Source organism: Bubalus kerabau, chromosome 4 (genome assembly GCF_029407905.1).
Source record: "Bubalus kerabau isolate K-KA32 ecotype Philippines breed swamp buffalo chromosome 4, PCC_UOA_SB_1v2, whole genome shotgun sequence".
NCBI classification, from domain to species: Eukaryota; Metazoa; Chordata; class Mammalia; order Artiodactyla; family Bovidae; genus Bubalus; species Bubalus kerabau.
The window spans coordinates 51,890,691-51,911,276 of NC_073627.1; the positions used below are offsets into that span (position 1 = coordinate 51,890,691).

At 40.7% G+C, this 20,586-nt stretch overlaps 1 protein-coding gene across 1 annotated transcript in view; it reads right to left on the bottom strand.

Moving 5' to 3' along the window:
• The window catches only part of USP32 (ubiquitin specific peptidase 32), a 206,691-nt gene extending 186,427 nt beyond the window's left edge, over positions 1-20,264 (bottom strand). Inside the window, exon 1 of the mRNA XM_055577392.1 lies at positions 20,027-20,264. Coding sequence (XP_055433367.1) covers positions 20,027-20,084 — 58 coding nt within the window. The 5' untranslated portion in view covers positions 20,085-20,264. The remainder of the gene's footprint in view (positions 1-20,026) is intronic.
• Between the last annotated feature and the right edge of the window lie 322 nt (positions 20,265-20,586).

A 20,586-nucleotide genomic window follows, 5' to 3' on the forward strand; every position in this document is an offset into this window, starting at 1 on the left:
TGTATAAATAACATATACTAAATTATCTCTGGTTAATACTGTTTTTCCTTTTCCTATTTTAAATGTAGTACAGCTGAGTATACTCCATGGATAAGGCCAGAGTTATGATTACCCTTATTCCATCAACACTGGTAGAAGCAATCTGACAGAAAGCTGCAGAGATAAGTCTAACATGCCAATCAGAATTGAGATGTGAATTCTAAGCACAAAATGTCAGCAGGAAGAAGGTGAAAAAAGTAAATACTAATTTTGACTCATCTTTTTTAATTTTTCTAACAAATTTCTAATTTCCACATTAATTTGGAAATAAAGAATAACCCATATCTTCCAACATATGTAATCAAAAAACAATAGGTCAGAATATGCACTGCATTTTTCCTATCAATTTTTTTGCCAATTATATTCTGATCTTTTCAACTTTTTTAAAATGAAGAAAACTTAACTTCTTCCTTGGAGTATTCTACTGTAATTGTACCAAAATATAACATTAAAGTATTAATAATTGATTCAAGCCAGTTACTCAGTTAAACAACATTCAAAAGCTGGGGGAAAAATATTCAGGCTAACATAGAATATCAGCCTTAAGTCTAGAAAAGAAGTTTTCTCCAATATATTAAGTTTTAAAAAGCCACTGTCAAGAGATAAAATCTTGTGAAGTAAGAATCATTAGATGAGTGGCTGACAACCTCTAATAAAATCACACAAAGAACACTGGTATAGTAAAATTTTGATATGGCAAGAACTACATCTGTGAGGTTACAAAGCTAAAAATAAATCTGTTATAGCAAGTATTTATCACCCAGTATTACTCATCTATTAATCTCTATATGCCCATTAAGATATAACTTTTGACAATCTATTTCCAGGTAGAAAGTTAAAAAAAAAAAAAAAGGCAAAACTTTCTTTAAAAGAATGCCTACAAAAACATAAGATTTTAAGACATATAAACATTATTTGCATCACTAAGTACCATCTTAACAATAAAACGGTCTCTACTCTGGCAGCATATATAACACATAGGCTTTAGGCCTCCTTAGAATTGATAAAGACACAAGGCACATCTCATTCCTTGTGAGGCTATCAATTATCATTTGTGCACGTTTACCAACAAAGGTCCATCTAGTCAAAGCTATGGTTTTTCCAGTAGTCATGTATGGATGTGAGAGCTGGACTATAAAGAAGGCTGAGCACCAAAGAATTGATGCTTTTGAACTGTGGTGTTGGAGAAGACTCTTGAGAGTCCCTTGGACTGCAAGGAGATCCAACCAGTCAATCCTAATTTCCTAAAGGAAATCAGTCCTGAATATTCATTGGAAGGACTGATGCTAAAGCTCCAACACTTTGGCCACTTGATGAGAAGAACTGACTCATTGGAGAAGACCCTGATGCTGGGAAAGATTGAAGGCAGGAGGAGAAGGGGATAACAGAGGATGAGATGGTTGGATGGCATTACCGACTCAAAGCACATGAGTTTGAGGAAGCTCCAGTAGTTGGTAATGGACAGGGAAGCCCAGGATGCTGCAGTCCATGGGGTCACAGAGAGTCAAACACGACTGAGGGACTGAACTGACTTGCAATGATAGAGGTTGATCTTTACACTGTTCCTCAGTGAATATTCCAATTTTCCAACCTGACTAAATTTGATCATGAAGTTGGCTCTCCAGTACTTTCATTTCAGACAGCACTGCCTTTATGAATATTGTTTGCTTTCAATTTACCCACAGCCTGTGCATATTATTTATGTCCAAAGGATTCTCTTATTTGGGGAAGTCTTTTGGATATAGGAAGTAGGGTTCTTTCTGCTCTGGATTTCTACAGCTGTGGGTTCAATCTTTTGGGGTTTTATGGTTTTATCCTCTACACACTCTATAACATTTAAAAACAAAACTAAATACCTGACATCAAAATTTTGACCACCAAAGACACTATCAAGAGCATGAAAAACATCCCCCACAAAGGGAGAAAATATTTGAAAATCATATATCCAACATGGGATTAATATCTAGAATATATAAAGAACTTGTTGTCGCTCAGTCATGTCCGACTCTTTGTGACCCCGTGGACTTCAGTCCACAGGCTCCTCTGTCCATGGGATTCTCCAGGCAAGAATACTGGAGTGGGTTGCCATTTCCTTTTCCAGGGGATCTTCCTGACCCAGGGATCAAACCCAGGTCTCCCGCATTGCGGGCAGATGCTTTAACCTCTGAGCCACCAGGGAAGCATAAAGAACTTGTACAACAACAAAAAAGCAAACAACTCATTTCAAAAACAAGAAAATACACCAATGACGGAGCACAGAAGAAGATGATCAACCATCACTAGCCATTAAGGAAATACAAATCAAAACTGCTATCCACTAGGGTGGCTAAAATAAGAAAGGCAAATAGGGACTTCCCTGGAGAATCCGCCCTGCAATGCAGCGGATGCGGGTCGGATCTCTGGTTGGGGAACTAAGTTCCACGTTCCACAACAAACAAAGCCCGCAGGCCACAACAAAGATCCCATGTGCTGCAACTAAAACCCCACAGAGCCAAATAAAAAATAAACAGCAAAAACAAAGAAGAAGAAGAAAAAAGACAAATAACAAGTGTAGACAAGGTGATGGAAAAACTGCAATCTCATACACCGCTGGTGGGAGTGTAGAACAGTGCAGCCACTTAGGAAAACAATTTGGCAGTTCATCAAACTGTTAAACGTTGAGTGGACAGTGACTCCAGCCATGAAATTAAAAGAGGCTTGCTCCGTGGAAGGAAAGCTATGACAAACCTAGACAGCGTATTAAAATAAAAAGCAGAGATATCACTTTGCCTACAAAGTCCGTATAGTTAAAACTATGGTTTTTTTCAGTAGTCATGTACGGATGTAAGAGTTGGACCATAAAGAAGGAGGAGCACCAAAAAATTGATGCTTTCAAATTGCAGTGCTGGAGAAGACTCCTGAGAATCCACTGGACAGCAAGAAGATCAAACTCATCAACCCTAAAGGAAATCAACCCTGACTATTCACTGGAAGGACTAATGCTAAAGCTGAAGCTCCAATACTCTGGCCACCTGATGCAAAGAGCTGACTCACTGGAAAAGACCCTGATGCAGGGAAAGACTGAGGACAGGAGAAGAGGGTGGCAGAAGATGAAATGACTAGATAGCATCACTGACTCAATGCATATGAATCTAAGCAAACTCCAGGAGACAGTGAAGACAGGGGAGACTAGCGTGCTGCACTCCATGGGGTCACAAAGGGTTGGACATGACTTAGCGACTGAACAACACTCCAAGGTATATATCAAAAGAACTGAAAGCAGGGTCTTGGACAGATATATGTATACCAATGTTCCTAGAAGGATCATTTACAATAACCAAAAGGTAAAAACAATTCAAATGTCCAGATGAATAGATAAATGAAATGTAGTATATACATATTATCCAGCCATAAAAAGGAATGAAATCTGCTACATAACCTTGAAAACATTATGCTAAGTGAAATTAGACATGAAAGAATAAATATTGCATGATTTTGCTTGAGGTACCTAGAACAGACAAATTCAGAGATAGAAGTAGAATAAAGGTTATCAGGGGCTTGGGGGGGGGGGGGTGGCAGAAGTGAGGAGTTATTATTTAACAATTATAGAGTTTCTGTTAATGAACAAGTTCTTGAAATAGATACTGGTGATGGTTGCACAATATGAAATGTACTTAATGGCAGTGAAGTAGGCACTTTTAAATGGTTCAAAGAGTAAACTTCATACTATATACAGTGTACTATAGTAGTTTACTATAGTAATAATAAATTGGTGAAGTCAGAAAAAAAATGACATATACACCCAAGTCTGTGAGGATGAGACAAAAATTCACATAAAACATTTCAGAAGTTCCTTACCATAAGGTCAAGACATAGTTGAAAGTACTAGACATAAAGCTATATTCCTATTACAATCAGCAATCATAATTGAGTACAATTTCACTTTCTCTCATATGTATGAGAAAAGTATATTTTATTTGTTAATATTAGGAATACACACACACAGCATTTAGAAAGGGTTTTACAGAAGTGCAAACATCAAATCAGTTTTCTTTTTTAAATCAGGAAATAATTGTGAAGGACTTAATAAATGTGAACATTTTGAAAGGCTGAAAAATCCACTTGCAGTGTTTTCACTTGCATCAGTCAGTCAGTTCAGTCGCTCAGTCGTGTCCGACCCCATGAATTGCAGCACGCCAGCCTCCCTGTCCATCACCAACTCCCGGACTTCACTCAAACTCAGTCCATCGAGTCAGTGATGCCATCCAGCCATCTCATCCTCTGTCATCCCCTTCTCCTGCCCCCAACCCCTCCCAGCATCAGAGTCTTTTCCAATGAGTCAACTCTTCGCGTCAGGTGGCCAACGTATTGGAGTTTCAGCTTTAGCATCATTCCTTCCAAAGAACACCCAGGACTGATCTTTAGAATGGACTGGTTGGATCTCCTTGCAGTCCAAGGGACTCTCAAGAGTCTTCTCCAACACCACAGTTCAAAAGCATCAATTCTTTGGCGCTCAGCTTTCTTCACAGTCCAACTCTCACATGCATACATGACCACAGGAAAAACCATAGCCTTGACTAGACCTACCTTTGCTGGCAAAGTAATGTCTCTGCTTTTGAATATGCTATCTAGGTTGGTCATAACTTTCCTTCCAAGGAGTAAGCATCTTTTAATTTCATGGCTGCAATCATCATCTACAGTGATTTTGGAGCCCAAAAAAATAAAGTCTGATGCTGTTTCCACTGTTTCCCCATCTCTTTCCCATGAAGTGATGGGACCAGATGCCATGATCTTCATTTTCTGTATGTTGAGCTTTAAGCCAACTTTTTCACACTCCTCTTTCACTTTCATCAAGAAGCTTTTTAGTTCCTCTTCACTTTCTGCCATAAGGGTGGTGTCATCTGCATATCTGAGGTTATTGATATTTCTCCCGGCAATCTTGATTCCAGCTTGTGCTTCCTCCAGCCCAGCATTTCTCATGATGTACTCTGCATATCAGTTAAATAAGCAGGGTGACAATATACAGTCTTGATGTACTCCTTTTCCTATTTGGAACCAGTCTGTTGTTCCATGTCCAGTTCTAACCGTTGCTTCCTGTCCTGCATATAGGTTTCTCAAGAGGCAGGTCAGGTGGTCTGGTATGCCCATCTCTTTCAGAATTTTCCAGTTTCTTGTGATCCACACAGTCAAAGGGTTTGGCATAGTCAATAAAGCAGAAATAGATGTTTTTCTGGAATTTTCTTGCTTTTTCGATGATCCAGTGGATGTTGGCAATTTGATCTCTGGTTCCTCTGCCTTTTCTAAAACCAGCTTGAACAACTGCAAGTTCATGGTTCATGTAACTGCTAAAGCCTGGCTTGGAGAATTTTGAGCATTACTTTACTAGCGTGTGAGATGAGTACAATTATGTGGTAGTTTGAGCATTCTTCAGCATTGCCTTTCTTTGGGACTGGAATGAAAACTGACCTTTTCCAGTCCTGTGGCTGCTGCTGAGTTTTCCAAATTTGCTGGCATATTGAGTGCAGCACTTTCACAGCATCATCTTTCAGGATTTGAAATAGCTCAACTGGAATTCCATCACCTCCACTGGCTTTGTTCATAGTGATGCTTCCTAAGGCCCACTTGACTTCATATTCCAGGATGTCTGGCTCTAGGTGAGCGATCACACCATCGTGATTATCTTGGTCATGAAGATCTTTTTTGTACAGTTCTTCTTGGTCATGAAGATCTTTTTTTGTACAGTATTCTTGCCACCTCCTCAAGTGCCTGCTGCTGCTGCTGCTGCTAAGTCGCTTCAGTCATGTCCGACTCTGTGCGACCCCAGAGACGGCAGCCCACGAGGCCCCCCGTCCCTGGGATTCTTCAGGCAAGAACACTGGAGTGGGTTTCCATTTCCTTCTCCAATGCATGAAAGTGAAAAGTGAAAGTGAAGTCGCTCAGTCGTGTCCGACTCTTCGCGACCCCATGGACTGCAGCCTACCAGGCTCCTCCATCCATGGGATTTTCCAGGCAAGAGTACTGGAGTGGGGTCTTCAAATGCCTATCTTCTAATTAATTCTTCTAATACATACTGAACCGCTATGCAGTATAGTTCTCTTGGACCTATAATTGTAACCTTCACTTACATTCCTACAAAGTTTGAGGTATGAGCCACATGTTATTTCAAGATTCAGATGAAGACATGGAAATGAAATTTAAAAGGTACAGTGGTCCCTTGGTATCTGTGGGGGACTGGTTCCAGAATACCAAAATCCACAGATGCTCAAGTCCTTTACATTAAATGGAGCAGTACAATGAATACAGTCAGTCCTCCTTATCAGTAGACACAAAACCCACAGAACACAGAGGGCCAAGTGTGTATCTTACAAGAAAACTAAGAAATAACTATTGGTTTTATATAAAGTACAACACATCATAATCATGTAAAGACACCAATGACTGTAACCATCTGGTTCTCTTGTGCTGTGTGCTCAGTCACTGAGTCGTCTCTGACTCTGCGACCCCACCAGGCTCTTCTGTCCGTGGGGATTATCCAGGCAAGAACACTGGAATGGGCTGCTATGCCCTCCTCCAGGGAATCTTCCCAACCCAGGGATCGAACCCAGGTCTCCCACACTGCAGGCAGATTCTTTACTGTCTTAGCCACTAGATAACCCAAGAAATGCTGAACATCTACCTGTGCAAAGTGACTTTTTTTGAAAAAATATTCCTCAAGAAACTTGCACTCTAGCAGGAAGACTGAATTAATACACACAAAACACCACCATACATACGTAAAAATACTGAAATAATAAGTATATAAATTAAGAGTCACAGGAATTCAAGGATAGTAAGCTCTGGATAGTTCAGTAATGTTCTAGAGAAGACAGGAAGATTTAGGCAAAGTCTGCTGCTGCTAAGTCGCTTCAGTCGTGTCCAACTCTGTGCGACCCCACAGATGGCAGCCCACCAGGCTCCCCCGTCCCTGGGATTCTCCAGGCAAGAACACTGGAGTGGGTTGCCATTTCCTTCTCCAATGCATGAAAGTGAAAAGTGAAAGTGAAGTCGCTCAGTCGTGTCTGACTGACTCTTCGAGACCCCATGGACTGCAGCCTACCAGGCTCTTCCATCCATGGGATTTCCCAGGCAACAGTACTGGAGTGGGGTGCCATCGCCTTCTGCGAGGCAAAGTCTAGAAGTCCAAAAAGATGAGTAGAATGAGAACCATTCATACTCCAGCCTCATCACGCTTGTCCAACACTTCATACAATATAAAATTATTAAAATAGATGAAAGTAGAGAAAATGTCACCCAGGCAAATGACAGAAATTTGAAATGAGGAGAACCAACCAATTAGCCCAGATAATGCTTATTATGGAGAAGTTTAAATTTTTAAAGTAGGAGTAATATCAAATTGTGTAAATCATATGGAAAATATTCCTAAAAATTACATGGACTTCTGACATGACTTTTCCATTGTATCTATTCATACTAGTATTTACAGCTTATGAGAAGTATGAGTGTCTCAGAACCATTAAAACTTTTTGCTCATCTGTAAAAAGTGGGCACTCAAACTTAATCAAAGGTTCGAATTATAACACAAATTAGAAATCTACTAGTCCTTGCACATAAGGTTGTGTTTCTGTTTTCCTTCATATTTTCTATGAAGTGCTTCATGGATTCCGATAATTTTAGTTCAGAGCCAGTTTGTAACTCAATTTTAAATATTTATATTCCTGGAGCATTCAAATATTTGCATAAATGTCATGCAACAACCACAATTTATCCTGTAAAAATACAGTTTACCAGATTATTACTATTAGCTTTATTCTGTCAGCTTTCTTCATAAATCAAAAGGCACTAAGCTGGCCCATTCATTCTGTGAACATTTTAATATAAGCCCTGTCAGGTACCTTCTAGATCCCAGAGTTCTCATTCTCAAGCATTTCAGAACTCAACATAAAGTAGAGGTGACAATTAAACCAGCAGCTGTGATGCAGTGGAGTAACTACTACAGTAAAAGGGCATTATAGCAGGAGGGAAAGCAGGAGCAGCATCAGCGAAGGCTTCTGAGAGGACCTGATACCTGGGCTCAGTTTTGAGGGATGAGGATCTGATGAGGGAGCTAGTACAGGAAGAAAGATGCACATCAATTCATGTCAGCCTCTATGTCAGCTTCTAGAAATAAAAATAATACACATTGACCCTAATTTCAAGACACTAGTAATCTTCTCAAGAATTTACTTCATAGAGAAAAGCCTTAAAATTTGGCCTTAAAAATGAGTTTACACTCAACTTTTTAACAAATGAGTTCACTGTGCACAAAAAGGCAAATATTACATGATCCTATTTACACGAGACTCAAAAATAGGCAAACCTAATCTACAGTGACAGATGTCAAAACACTAGTTACCTCTGAGGGGTAGTGTTAACTGGGAGAGGGCAGGAAGGAGCCTAGTGGGGTGTGGAAATGTTCTTTTTCTAGATTTTACATGGTGGTTACTTGGGTACACATCTAAAATTTCATCAAGCTGTACAGTGAGACTTGTGCACTTAACTATATGTAAGTGATAAGAAAGCATTCCAACATCTAGGAAGCAGCATTTTCAAAGGTAAAGAGTATTCAGGCAAGGACCAAATCACAGAAACTACAAGTGCTTGCCATGCTAGAGTGACTTTAAACCATAGGGTACAGGTACATTTCATTGAAAGGCACTTGAGAATTTCAGAAAGACTATACTGGTGGAAAAATAAATAATGGATTGGAAGGGTATGAGATTAATAGTCCAGGAGACAGATGAAGGTCTTTTCTAAGGCAACAACTTTAAAGGTGGAAAAGGAACAGAAGATAATAAGGCAGCATCAAAGGGACATTGTGACTGATTAAATGTGAACAGAGTAAAGAAAGGAAAAGTCTCAACTGATGACTAGATTTCTGGCCTGGGCCCATGGGTAAATCGCAGACATATGCATTATAAAAGCAGATCTGTAGAAAAAGAAGTTGCATTTAATTTTACACTCTACTGAAACAAGAAATATGCTCCAATCAAAATGGAACATTTTTCTACGAGATGTTACTCACTGCCAAGTGTTCATTCAGATGATGTCTTATTTCTTTGTAATTTAAATATATTTGCTTGGTAATCACCCATCAACTTCTGTTTGAATCTCTAAGATGGTACCAGTGATATGACAATATAAAATGGATCCACCATTAGGTAATTCCTCCTTATTACACCTCCAAACTTATAAAGAATAGGCAATTTGTCCTTCCATAATCAGCTTTAAAGAGGTCGAGTCAACATCTGACAAAATGAATAACTTCTGATCTATAAAATTCCACACAGTGAAAGACTTCATTTATAGATGCTTACATAAACTAAAGAATTTCTAAACCAGATTTATTAATCCAACAACTGTTCTAAACCCATCACAGTTTCCCGCCACAGCTGCTCACCAATAGATTCCAAAACCAACTTTAAAGCAGAGCCAAAATGACATAATAACATGCCTAATACAACTAACCATTTTTTAAAAGTAAAAGATGCATTTAAATACAAATATACTATAGATATGAAAACATGAGTTTTAGGCCTCTGGGCACACACACACATATATTCAAACCAATCTTCCTCTAAAAATTCAATCTAGTTTTTAGAAAAGAATGCTTTGATATGCAATTCACTCATTCAACAAATATGTATTGAGGACTTCCCTGGTAGTACAGTGGGTAAGAATCCGCCTGCCAATGCAGGGCACACGGGTTCAATTCCCCTCTGGGAAGATTCCACATGCCACAGAGCAACTAAGCCCATGTGCCACAACTACTGAGCCCAAGTGCTACAACTACTGAAGCCTGTGCGCCTAGAGCCTGTGCTCCCCAAGAGAAGCCACTGCAAGGAGAAGCTCGTGCACCACAATGAAGAGTAGCTCCTGCTCGTCACAACTAGAGAAAGCCCAGCACAGCATCGAAGACCCATTGCAATGAAAAATATATAAGTAATTCTTAAAAACAAAAAAACAACAAATCTATATTGAGTAGCTAATATATGATAGGCCCTGTGTAAGTGCTAGGGATACAGCAGTGAGTAAAACATACATGTCCCACCCTCGTGGAGTTTTATACCTTAGTACTAGTGGTCAGTTTTCATTCCAATCCCAAAGAGAGGCAATGTCATAGAATGCTCAAACTACCGCACAATTGCACTCATCTCACACGCTAGTAAAGTAATGCTCAAAATTCTCCAAGCCAGGCTTTAGCAATACGTGAACCGTGAACTTCCTGATGTTCAAGCTGGTTTTAGAAAAGGCAGAGGAACCAGAGATCAAATTGCCAACATCTGCTGGCTCATGGAAAAAGCAAGAGTTCCAGAAAAACATCTATTTCTGCTTTATTGACTATGCCAAAGCCTTTGACTGTGTGGGTCACAATAAACTGTGGAAAATTCTGAAAGAGATGGGAATATCAGACCACCTGACCTGCCTCTTGAGAAACCTATATGCAGGTCAGGAAGCAACAATTAGAACTGAACACGGAACAACAGACTGGTTCCAAGTAGGAAAAGGAGTACGTCAAGGCTGTGTATTGTCACCCTGCTTGTTTAACTTATATGCAGAGTACATCCTGAGAAACGCTGGACTGGAAGAAGCATAAGCTGGAATCAAGATTGCTGGGAGAAATATCAATAACCTCAGATATGCAGATGACACCACCTTTATGGCAGAAAGTGAAGAGGAACTAAAAAGCCTCTTGATGAAAGTGAAAGAGGAGAGTGAAAAAGTTGGCTTAAAGCTCAACATTCAGAAAACAAATCATGGCATCCAGTCCCATCACTTCATGGGAAATAGATGGGGAAACAGTGGAAACAGCATCAGACTTTATTTTTTGGGGCTCCAAAATCACTGCTGATGGTGACTGCAGCCATGAAATTAAAAAATACTTACTCCTTGGCAGGAAAGTTATGACCAACCTAGATAGCATATTCAAAAGCAGAGACATTACTTTGCCAACAAAGATCCGTCTAGTCAAGGCTATGGTTTTTCCTGTGGTCATGTATGGATGTGAGAGTTGGACTGTGAAGAAGGCTGAGCACCAAAGAATTGATGCTTTTGAACTGTGGTGTTGGAGAAGACTCTTGAGAGTCCCTTGGACTGCAAGGAGATCCAACCAGTCCATCCTAAAGGAGATCAGTCCTGGGTGTTCTTTGGAAGGAATGATGCTAAAGCTGAAACTCCAGTACTTTGGCCACCTCATGTGAAGAGTTGACTCATTGGAAAAGACTCTGATGCTGGGAGGGATTGGGGGCAGGAGGAGAAGTGGATGACAGAGGATGAGATGGCTGGATGGCATCACTGACTCGATGGACGTTGAGTCTGAGTGAACTCCAGGAGCTGGTGATGGACAGGAAGGCCTGGCGTGCTGCGATTCATGCGGTCACAAAGAGTCGGACACGACTGAGCGACTGAACTGAACTGAGTAGTGGTATGTTGTCGTTTAGTTGCTAAGTCGTGTCTGATTCTGCAATTGCTTGGACTGTGGTCTGTCAGGCTCCCCTGTCCATGGGATCTCCCAGGGAAGAATACTAGAGTGAGTTGCCATTTTCTTCTTGAGGGGAATCTTCCTGACCCAGGGATTGAACTCACATCTCTTATGTCTCCTGTATTAGCAGGTGGGTTCTTTACCACTAAACCATATATGATCATGAAAACTGCATTCTAGGGCAATGTCTTCCTTCCACCCCAGTCTGATTACTACAATGAATCTTCCCTGAACCTTAAATTAAGACCCATATGACTGGAGATTAAGTGTTAGGATTATTCAATAGGAAATTCAAGATAATTAGTTGATTAAAACATAGAAGGCCTCTCGGATACTAAAGACTAGAGAACAATAATAATTTTAAGGGAAGCACCAGCTTAGGGCCTTCCCTGGCAGTCCAGTGGTTAAGACTCCAAGCCTTGACTGCAGGGGGGCACGGGTTCAATCCCTGGTTGAGAGACCAAGATGCCACACTCTGTGTGGTGTGGCCTCACCAAAATGGAAGAGTAAAGCAAGAAAGAGGGAAGGAGGTATACAGACAACAGGATCCAACACAGGACAGCAGAGGAGATATCGGGACAGCAGCTAGGCTGGAAGCGCAAGGGCAAAACGTACAGACTGGAGCAGGCCAGAAGGCTCCAGGAAATGTTTTTTTCTAATATGGTGAACTGAGTGAACATCTGAGGTCTATTAACATATGGAATAGATTTAACATTTGGTGGCAACTCTGGGGGTTGAATTACAGTAAGCAGAAACCTACCAAATAAAAGCAATTAATAAGGAAATATTTAAGAGGAAATAAAGTGTACAGGAAAGGGAAAGTAATCATATTAATAGTATATTAAATAGCTTAGCTGAGAAGAGCACTTACAAAGGCCTAATATATAAACAGTTAACAACTATCTCTAAACAAAATTAAAATATACACACACTAAGAAGAGAAAATGGGAGGACAGGAGTACATATGTGTGTGTTGGGGACTGGTAGCAGTGTTAAAAAAAAAAAAGCCAAGTCCTCATCATTTTATTTCAAGACATAAGGACCAAATTAATAAATTTAAAGTGTTCAAAGTATTGGCTGATGGCTGGATGAAAGCTGGGAGAGAGAATAACAGTACTATTGTTTCCATAACAAGCCCTGTAAAATCATTTGATTTAAAATTATGTGCATATATCATTGTGATAAAGATTAGAACTAAAAGACTAAGAGAAAGAAAGGCATTAGCTGTGGAGTGTACGAAAAATAAGCTTAATTTTTTTTTTAAAAGCTATTCATAAAATTTAGTTTAAAATCATTTGGATTATTTACAACCAGTGAGAATGCTCTATATGTTGATGTGAATTTTATTCCTGGCTTCCAAAGTAACTCTGTACAACACTTGAAGCATGTAAGTTTCCAACTCTAATCTCATATCCAGCAATAGAATGATACTTGTCATTATGGATGAAAAGTATATGAATATCAATGTATAAAAATAAACTGAAAATAAATCTCTTCCCAAAAAATCACTTCATTAACAAAATTACTAAATACTACGTATTACTAAAAGACATTGTTAAGTGTTCATAAACACAATACTGACTGCCATTCTAGTCTCTCAATGACTACTCAGGAATGTACATTATTAGATTAAATACCTGAACTAAACACACAAAATTATGTATTACTTTTAAGGATCCCATGTTTTTAACCACAATTCAAAACCTTTAGCAATTTTTTTCAAAGTTGATGAAAGGAAAAGAAATTCTGGGATGGATATATTGCTCAGCATACTCATCCCTGTCAGCACTTCACACTTCACCCTCCACAAACATTATGTGGTTCTCCAAATCTCCTCTCCATCATTTATATATTCACCCAATCATGCAATATTTGCTGAGCACAAAATACACCAGGTACTGAACTTATCTTGGTACTGGGAATGCAGCATCATGACTGACAATAAATATAACAATCACAAGTTGTGAACTATGCAGAACAGTGCAACACTGACAGAAGTGTAAGTATCATGTAAGTGTAAGTATCATGTAAGAGGATACGAGAAGGCCCATCTGAGGCAATCAGAGCTGGGACTTCAGGTATGAAAAATGAGTCAGACACGGGAAAATTTGTAAACAGTTTTTCCAAGCTGAGAGGAAAACAGGTTGACAGGAAAGGGATGACAGGATCCCGTCTGAATTCTATGATTACACTGGCTGCTATGTAAAACTAGGAAACCACGTGAACTAGCAAGAGATGACGGCAACTGAGAAGTGGCGGCGAAGATGAGCAGACGCTAACAGACAGGACTAGACAACAAACTGGGTGACAGACTCAAACTGGGGATAAGAGGATAGGTCAGATGGTGAAAGAGAGGAAGGGAGGGTGTCTATCGATTTTTGGCTTTAGGAACTGTGTTGGAATAGTGGTGCCACTTACTATCACATGGAAGACTAGGAGAGGCCTAGCTTGATACAAGAGTCCTTCTCACAATGCAATCTCTCTAGACTCTTTTACAAGTTATGAGGAAAAGGCAAGACACCACAGCAGACCTTAAAAGCTTTTTTCTGCAAGGGGTAAGATGTTAACACAATCTAACTTTATAGAAATGAAACAGAAGGAGAACTTCCTCTGTAACACCTCACAGTTTTGCTCCTAATACTCCAACCACCATCAATTTTCCTGAACCTTGTTCACATGATAGTGATAAACATGGGATTTCTCTAAAATAAAGAGAGCCTTATATTAATATTAAATTCCTAATAAAAATGGGTGACAAGGGAAGGCCTTCATCTTTCAATAGATGGATCTTCTAACAGAAGGCCTCTGACTGTAACAGTAAATATCATAAAGCCGGTTTTGTCAGGTTTGGGGGTCAGTAATCAACTATCTACCTCCGACCTCCAAGAGCTCTTTCTTATTAAAAGAAAGGAAAGAGGCTGAGTAGGTGGCCCAATTTAAACACAAATATCATGAAGCCCAAAAGGTAAAAACGGAAGCATAAACAAGCCCTGAAAAGAGAAGCCGCGCTTTCTGGAAACGGTTTGGAAAGAACTGTCATCAACAAAGATCTACTGTATAGCACAGAGAACTCTACTCAATTTCCTGTAATAATCTAAATGGGATAGGAATATGAAAAAGAATAGATATATGTATACATGAATACTGAATCACTTTGCTGTTCACTGGAAACTAACACAACATTATAAATCAACTATACTCCAATGTAATTTTTTTTTAATGTACGATATAATTTAAAAAAAAAGAACATCTTAGCCTTCTCAGTACCACTATCAAACCACCAACTTTTAATTCACAAATAAAAATCTCTCCACCTCTGCAGCTGGCTAATAATGGAGTTTAAACTCTCATCATTAAACTCCAGTGCTCCAAAAACAGATTTTCTACAGCCACAGCAACAAAAATATTCACATTCCGAACTCTTCCAGTGACCTATCATAAAATCAAGGGCCAAAAACCTTCCCTGTCTCCTGAGAAAACACCTGGCTATAGGCTGGTCACAATATTCCCAACTCTAAGGAACTTACACATCTTTCTGGAAGGCAACCCTGAATGCTGTCACTGTGAAGTCTCACTAACCAAGCACAAAGGCAAACAATGAACAAGAAAAAACAAACAACAGCTGTCCAGTTTGGTAAATGGGGAGGCCGTTAACAGTCAAGTGATGTCACCTCATTCTGCTCATCCCCCCCAAATCCAGGGTTCACTGGTGTATTTATCTCCTCTTTGTCACTGACACTCCATATGGAGTGTCAAACTGGAGATTATGAAGAACAGTATCTTTGTAACTACTTAGGTGACTACATATAAGCAAACTAATCCAGTGACTAAGACTCCATGCTCCCAATGCAGGGGTGCGACCCCATGGACTGGAGCCCACCAGGCTCCTCTGTCCATGGGGATTCTCCAGGCAAGAATACCAGAATAGGTTGCCACGCCCTCCTCCAGGGGATCTTCCCAACCCAGTGATTGAACCCAGGTCTCCAACCTTGCAGGCAGATTCTTCAGCATCTGAGCCACCAGGGAAGCCCCCAATGAAGGCGGGTAGGTTCAGTTCCTGGTCAGGGATCTAGAGCCCACATACTGATCTAGAGTGCACACACTGCAACTAAGACCTGGTACAGCCAAATAAATAATTTTTTTTTTAAAAACTGCTCTGTTTTTCTCCTTTACATATAATAACAGTTGATGAGGCATACTTGCAAAAGGCTAGACCTACCATTCCACACTAATGCTAGAGAGTTCACTGGTAAACTTAGCAAATACCGATGAAGGCAAATTGGTGTCTTAATAAAAGAGAACAGTGCATCCCAGAAAGTACCAACTGTGAAATTCAATTTCCATTTGCACAATGATATGTTACACTAAACCAGCTAACATCACATCAGGGTTAGTATAATACTAATGAAAATTTAATATTAATACTATAAAACATGGAGGATAAAATTTTGGTTGAAGAGTCAATGTCTTAGAGCACATTAGGGTTGGTGGGTAAGAAAAATGGGAAGTTTTGCAATCTTCAACTATTCCATGCTTAATTATTTCACTAGCAAACACAATGACCTTTAAGTGCTAAATTCTTTAACAAACAATTATTGAGCACACACTATGAAATGAGTATGGTGGCAGGGCACCTCCAGGTCACCAAATACTCCCACACACTTTGCACTCCCACAGCACTCCCTTCTATAGTACTGTAGCACTTAATATATTGTGTTAATTATTTATAAATTTAATACATAAAACATTTAGAAGTTATTATGCCCATTATCAAATAAACACAAAAAAAGAATCTTAAAATAGAATTCCTAATATTTTATTTCCACCTCCCATGGATAGTCCTACATACACTTTGAAGTATATACTGTATATTTCAGTGGTGAGCACTGACCCAGGTTATAAGAGAGGGGGTCTCAGTCATCTCTGTTCCTTCAATGTCTAAGTAGCCAATGCTCAGTAAAAAGTTGCTGAATGTATGAGCAAAGAGACACTTCAAAACGTGAATCCACAACAAAATTTTCTGACATCACCTAGCTGCTTAGTCTAATATAACTGCCAAATTCTACTCAAAGAAAAGGATTGGAAGAAATTTACCCACTGTATTGTATTACCACAATTTAAAAGCTAAGGTGGCTCAGATGGTAAAGGGTCTGTCTACAATGCGGGAGACCCGGCTTCGAAGATCCCCTGGAGAAGGAAATGGCAATCCACTCCAGTACTATTGCCTGGAAAATCCCATGGACAGAGGAGCCTGGTAGGCTACAGTCCATGGGGTTGCAAAGAGTCGGGCACGACTGAGCAACTTCACTTAAGGACAATTTTAATTTAGCCAATTCTTACTTAAAAAAAAAAAAAAAGCCTTATAATTCTGTTTCCAGAATGATGCAAGGAAAGGAGGAGCATGAAAAAAGAATTAAAAAACTGGAGAAGATATTCTGAGTTCTGAAATGCTCTAAACTGCAACTCCTTTTTTTTTTTTTTTAATGCTATGCTCCAAGCATTTAGAATACATTTTTAGGAATACATGGCCAAAAACTTAATGCAATAAAGAACTGAAGTAAAGAGATGCAGAACTTATCTGCTAAAATTTTCACTATCCATAAAATATAGTAAGTATATTATACTTTAGATAATATATGCAATTTAACTAGAGTCAAGCCTTCAAGGGAAAGCTTGTGTTCTATTTAAGAAAAATAGAGATACAAGCCAAAAATAAAAGCTACCACTAATACATCTCCTTTGAAAAAAGAAAGATTAAGGTATACTTTAAGGAAACCATTAATTTTTATTAAGCTGATATACAGTGTAGCTAAAATAGTATCCAAAAGCAATCTTCTAATTTCGAGAGCTTCTGAAACGTAAACAAGAAGTCACCAGACTGCCCTTTCACTCAGGTCCAGTAGGTGTTATCTGTCGTTAACACCGCATTTCCATGGCCCCATTCTGCAAGATAAACAGCCCGTAACTCCATATTTGAAGGTGGCAATACATACTTGACTTTTTTTTTTAATACCACCTAATTATGGTTCGGCATTATTTAGGGCTCACTACTTTTAAGTAAAGCCAAGCAAGTAGGTATTTCAGTAGTTTGTCAAGTTAGCTTTTTACTTGTACAATGATTCATATAACACACATTGTGTATTTGTCCTATCACCCTCCCCATTCACCTTATACAATATAAGCAAGCAGTTAAGACTAACAAATGTAAGTTTTAGTACCTATTTAGATTATTCACATGCCTCAAAAAAGTTCTCAAACTATTTTCTAGCTCTATCAAAAGCTTTATAAATTCCTTCTACAAGCTTACTAAAAAAATTCTATATCAAAGTCTGACATTTAACAAACAGTATCATAATCAAAAGAATTACCCACTTTATTTATTTTTATTTATTTAAAAAGCTCATCTCTTCTCAATGTTATGTGGCAGCCTAGATGGGAGGGGAGTTTGGGGGAGAATGGATATAGGCGTATGTATGGATGAGTCTTTTCCCTGTTCGCCTGAAGCTATCACTTTCACAATTAACACTGTTAACCGGCTATACCATAATATAAAATAAAAAGTTGTTTTAAAAAAAAAGCTCCTGGTTTACATTTAGAAATGCTGTTTAATCAACAGCTTGCTTCTCTTTCTTGCCTTAATTTTCCTCTGCAGCAAAAATGATAAAACATAAATTCAAACAAGTTTAATAAGATTTTAACAAATATTTTGCTACCTTTTCAAAGATACGTTTTAAAATTCAACAAGCAGACACTGTCTAACAAACTGAACAAAGACCTTCAGTCAAATCAGTTTAAAATACACCAACTGTTAATTTCCTTTATATTTACAACTGTAGAATCTTACTTTATATGTGGCTAGAGTTAGATAAAAGTTTAATTTCAGAATTCCTTAATGTCAGCTAAATCACCCTCAAACTTAAAACACCTCTAAACCTTGAAGCTGTAAATCAGTTTGACTGAAGTCCTCTTTCATGCCATGTAAGCCATTGCCTAATTGAGGCCAGACCTGTCAGGCTCAACAGCATCCCGGAAATGACTAGCCTACTAGAGCTGGAAACACATCAAGAATTTGCAATATTTCTCATATTGAAGCAAGGAAAAAAGTTCAAGCAAGATTGCCCATAAGAACAATCAGTATACTGTTTCACAGGATGAAAAAAGACCTAAAAGGTGTATTTTTGTTATTCTGGTCATTTCCCAAGAATATATCAAAATTCTGTATGTAATTTCAGGTGATGGCCCAATGAACTTACCCTTTCCTTCCAACATACGAACAAGAGTTCGCTACTAAATTCTCATATTGAATGCCTGTCTTGTAATCTAGTTTTTTTCTTCAGCTACTAATACCATCACCTGGAGCATTGCTGGTTTCTTGACTTAGAAACCTGTTAACAATAATGCCTAACATCTAAGCTGCTTAATGTTTTTTTTTTTACTTTTTACCAAGAAATACAAGCGCAAGCGTGCGCGCGCGCGCACACACACACACACACACTCTTTCTCTCAAATCCCAGTCATGAAAAATTAAGTCACATTCCGGCCATAAACTGAGCAATAGACACTTCCAGTTAGCGTGTGCTTTAGTGATCATGGACAGTGGTATCAGATTAAGTGGTAGGGGGTTGGGGCTGCTAACAACATACTGTGCATCAGAGCCAATAAGCTGCAGGCTAGAACCGGCAGCAAGAAGGCCCGTCTCTAAAGGGAGCTATAACACAATATTAGAATGCTGGATTTCCGAATGCCATTTTATGGGGAGGGAGGGGAGGCGAACAGGGGATCAAGTGTAATGAAAGGTTCTGACCAATGTCTGAGGCGATGAAACCGAAGACAAGGTCTTGTGGCAACACCAGCTGTCCAGTCTCATCTCACCTCAAACACAACTCAATTTCAGGTCGTTCTCATCAAAGTCAGCCGCTCAAAGGGTGAGGGGGTGGCAGGCAGTGGATGGTGACAGCCCCCCAAGAGACTGGCAAAAAGCCCTTGGAAACGGCAGAGACGGCACACAACTGGAAGGGGCTTCTGCTAGCGAAGAGAGAGCATTGCAGCCGCCTTCCCCCTGCCTTCCAGCCAGGGCTGTTAGTTACGAGGTTAGGATGTCGCTGGAGGGTTTATGAACGAGTGATAGGAGAAAATGGCAGTAAAGGATAAGGGGGGCTGGAAAGGGCTGGTGCCACCCAAGGAAAAAGGGGAGGAGGACTTCCCTGGACACATCCAGAACAACGCCACCAGAGAGCACCGTCAGCGCCCTGCCAGCGCCTGACACCCCTCTCTCTGGGAAAGCTTCGCCCCCGTCCACACGATCTCAATCCCCAAACACTGCTCCCACCCGACTCTGCTCCCCCGCAAAAATCCCCATCGTGGCCTCCTTTCCCTTCCGCCTCAGGCGCCCCACGCCCTCAAGCTCCCCTCCCCTTCCCGGTCACCCACCCTCCGGGCGGCCCGTCGCCGGCCTCCCCGGCAGCTCGCCCAGACCCCTCCCCCCCTCACCTCTCCTCAGCGCCTCCTCGTAGCTGAGGAATCCGATCCGTGACTCCTTGGCGCCCATGCTCCCTTCATCCCCTCGGCCGGGGGTCGGAGCCCGCTCTCGCCCCCACCCCCCTCCCGCCTTCTCCTCGGCGTCCCTGGCTGACGGTGTCTGCGTCCCCCGGTCCCCACCTCCCCCAACACTAACAAGTGCGGCTCCTGCCCCGGCGGCTCCTCCCGGCCGCCGCCACCGCCTCCATGCCGAATCACGTGACCCGCTCCCACCCCGCCCCCTTCCCCTCCCTCTTACTCCGCCCTTCTCTCTCCTCCCCTCCCCTCCCTTCCCTCCTCACGCCCTCTTCCCGCCCCCTCCCTCCCGCCTGCCCCGCCGAGGGTCACCTGACCCGAGGCCGGGGATTGTTCCGGGTAATGGCCGCCAGGGGCCACCCACTCCGCCCCGCCTCACGCTTGCCGCGCGCAGGGCGTAGGGGCGGGGTCAGACCCTGCGCGTAACGCATCATCGCCACCTTCCGGCCAATCCGAAGCCGCAAGGCCCAGGGGCCTCCGCCCGCCTGAGGGGTGGT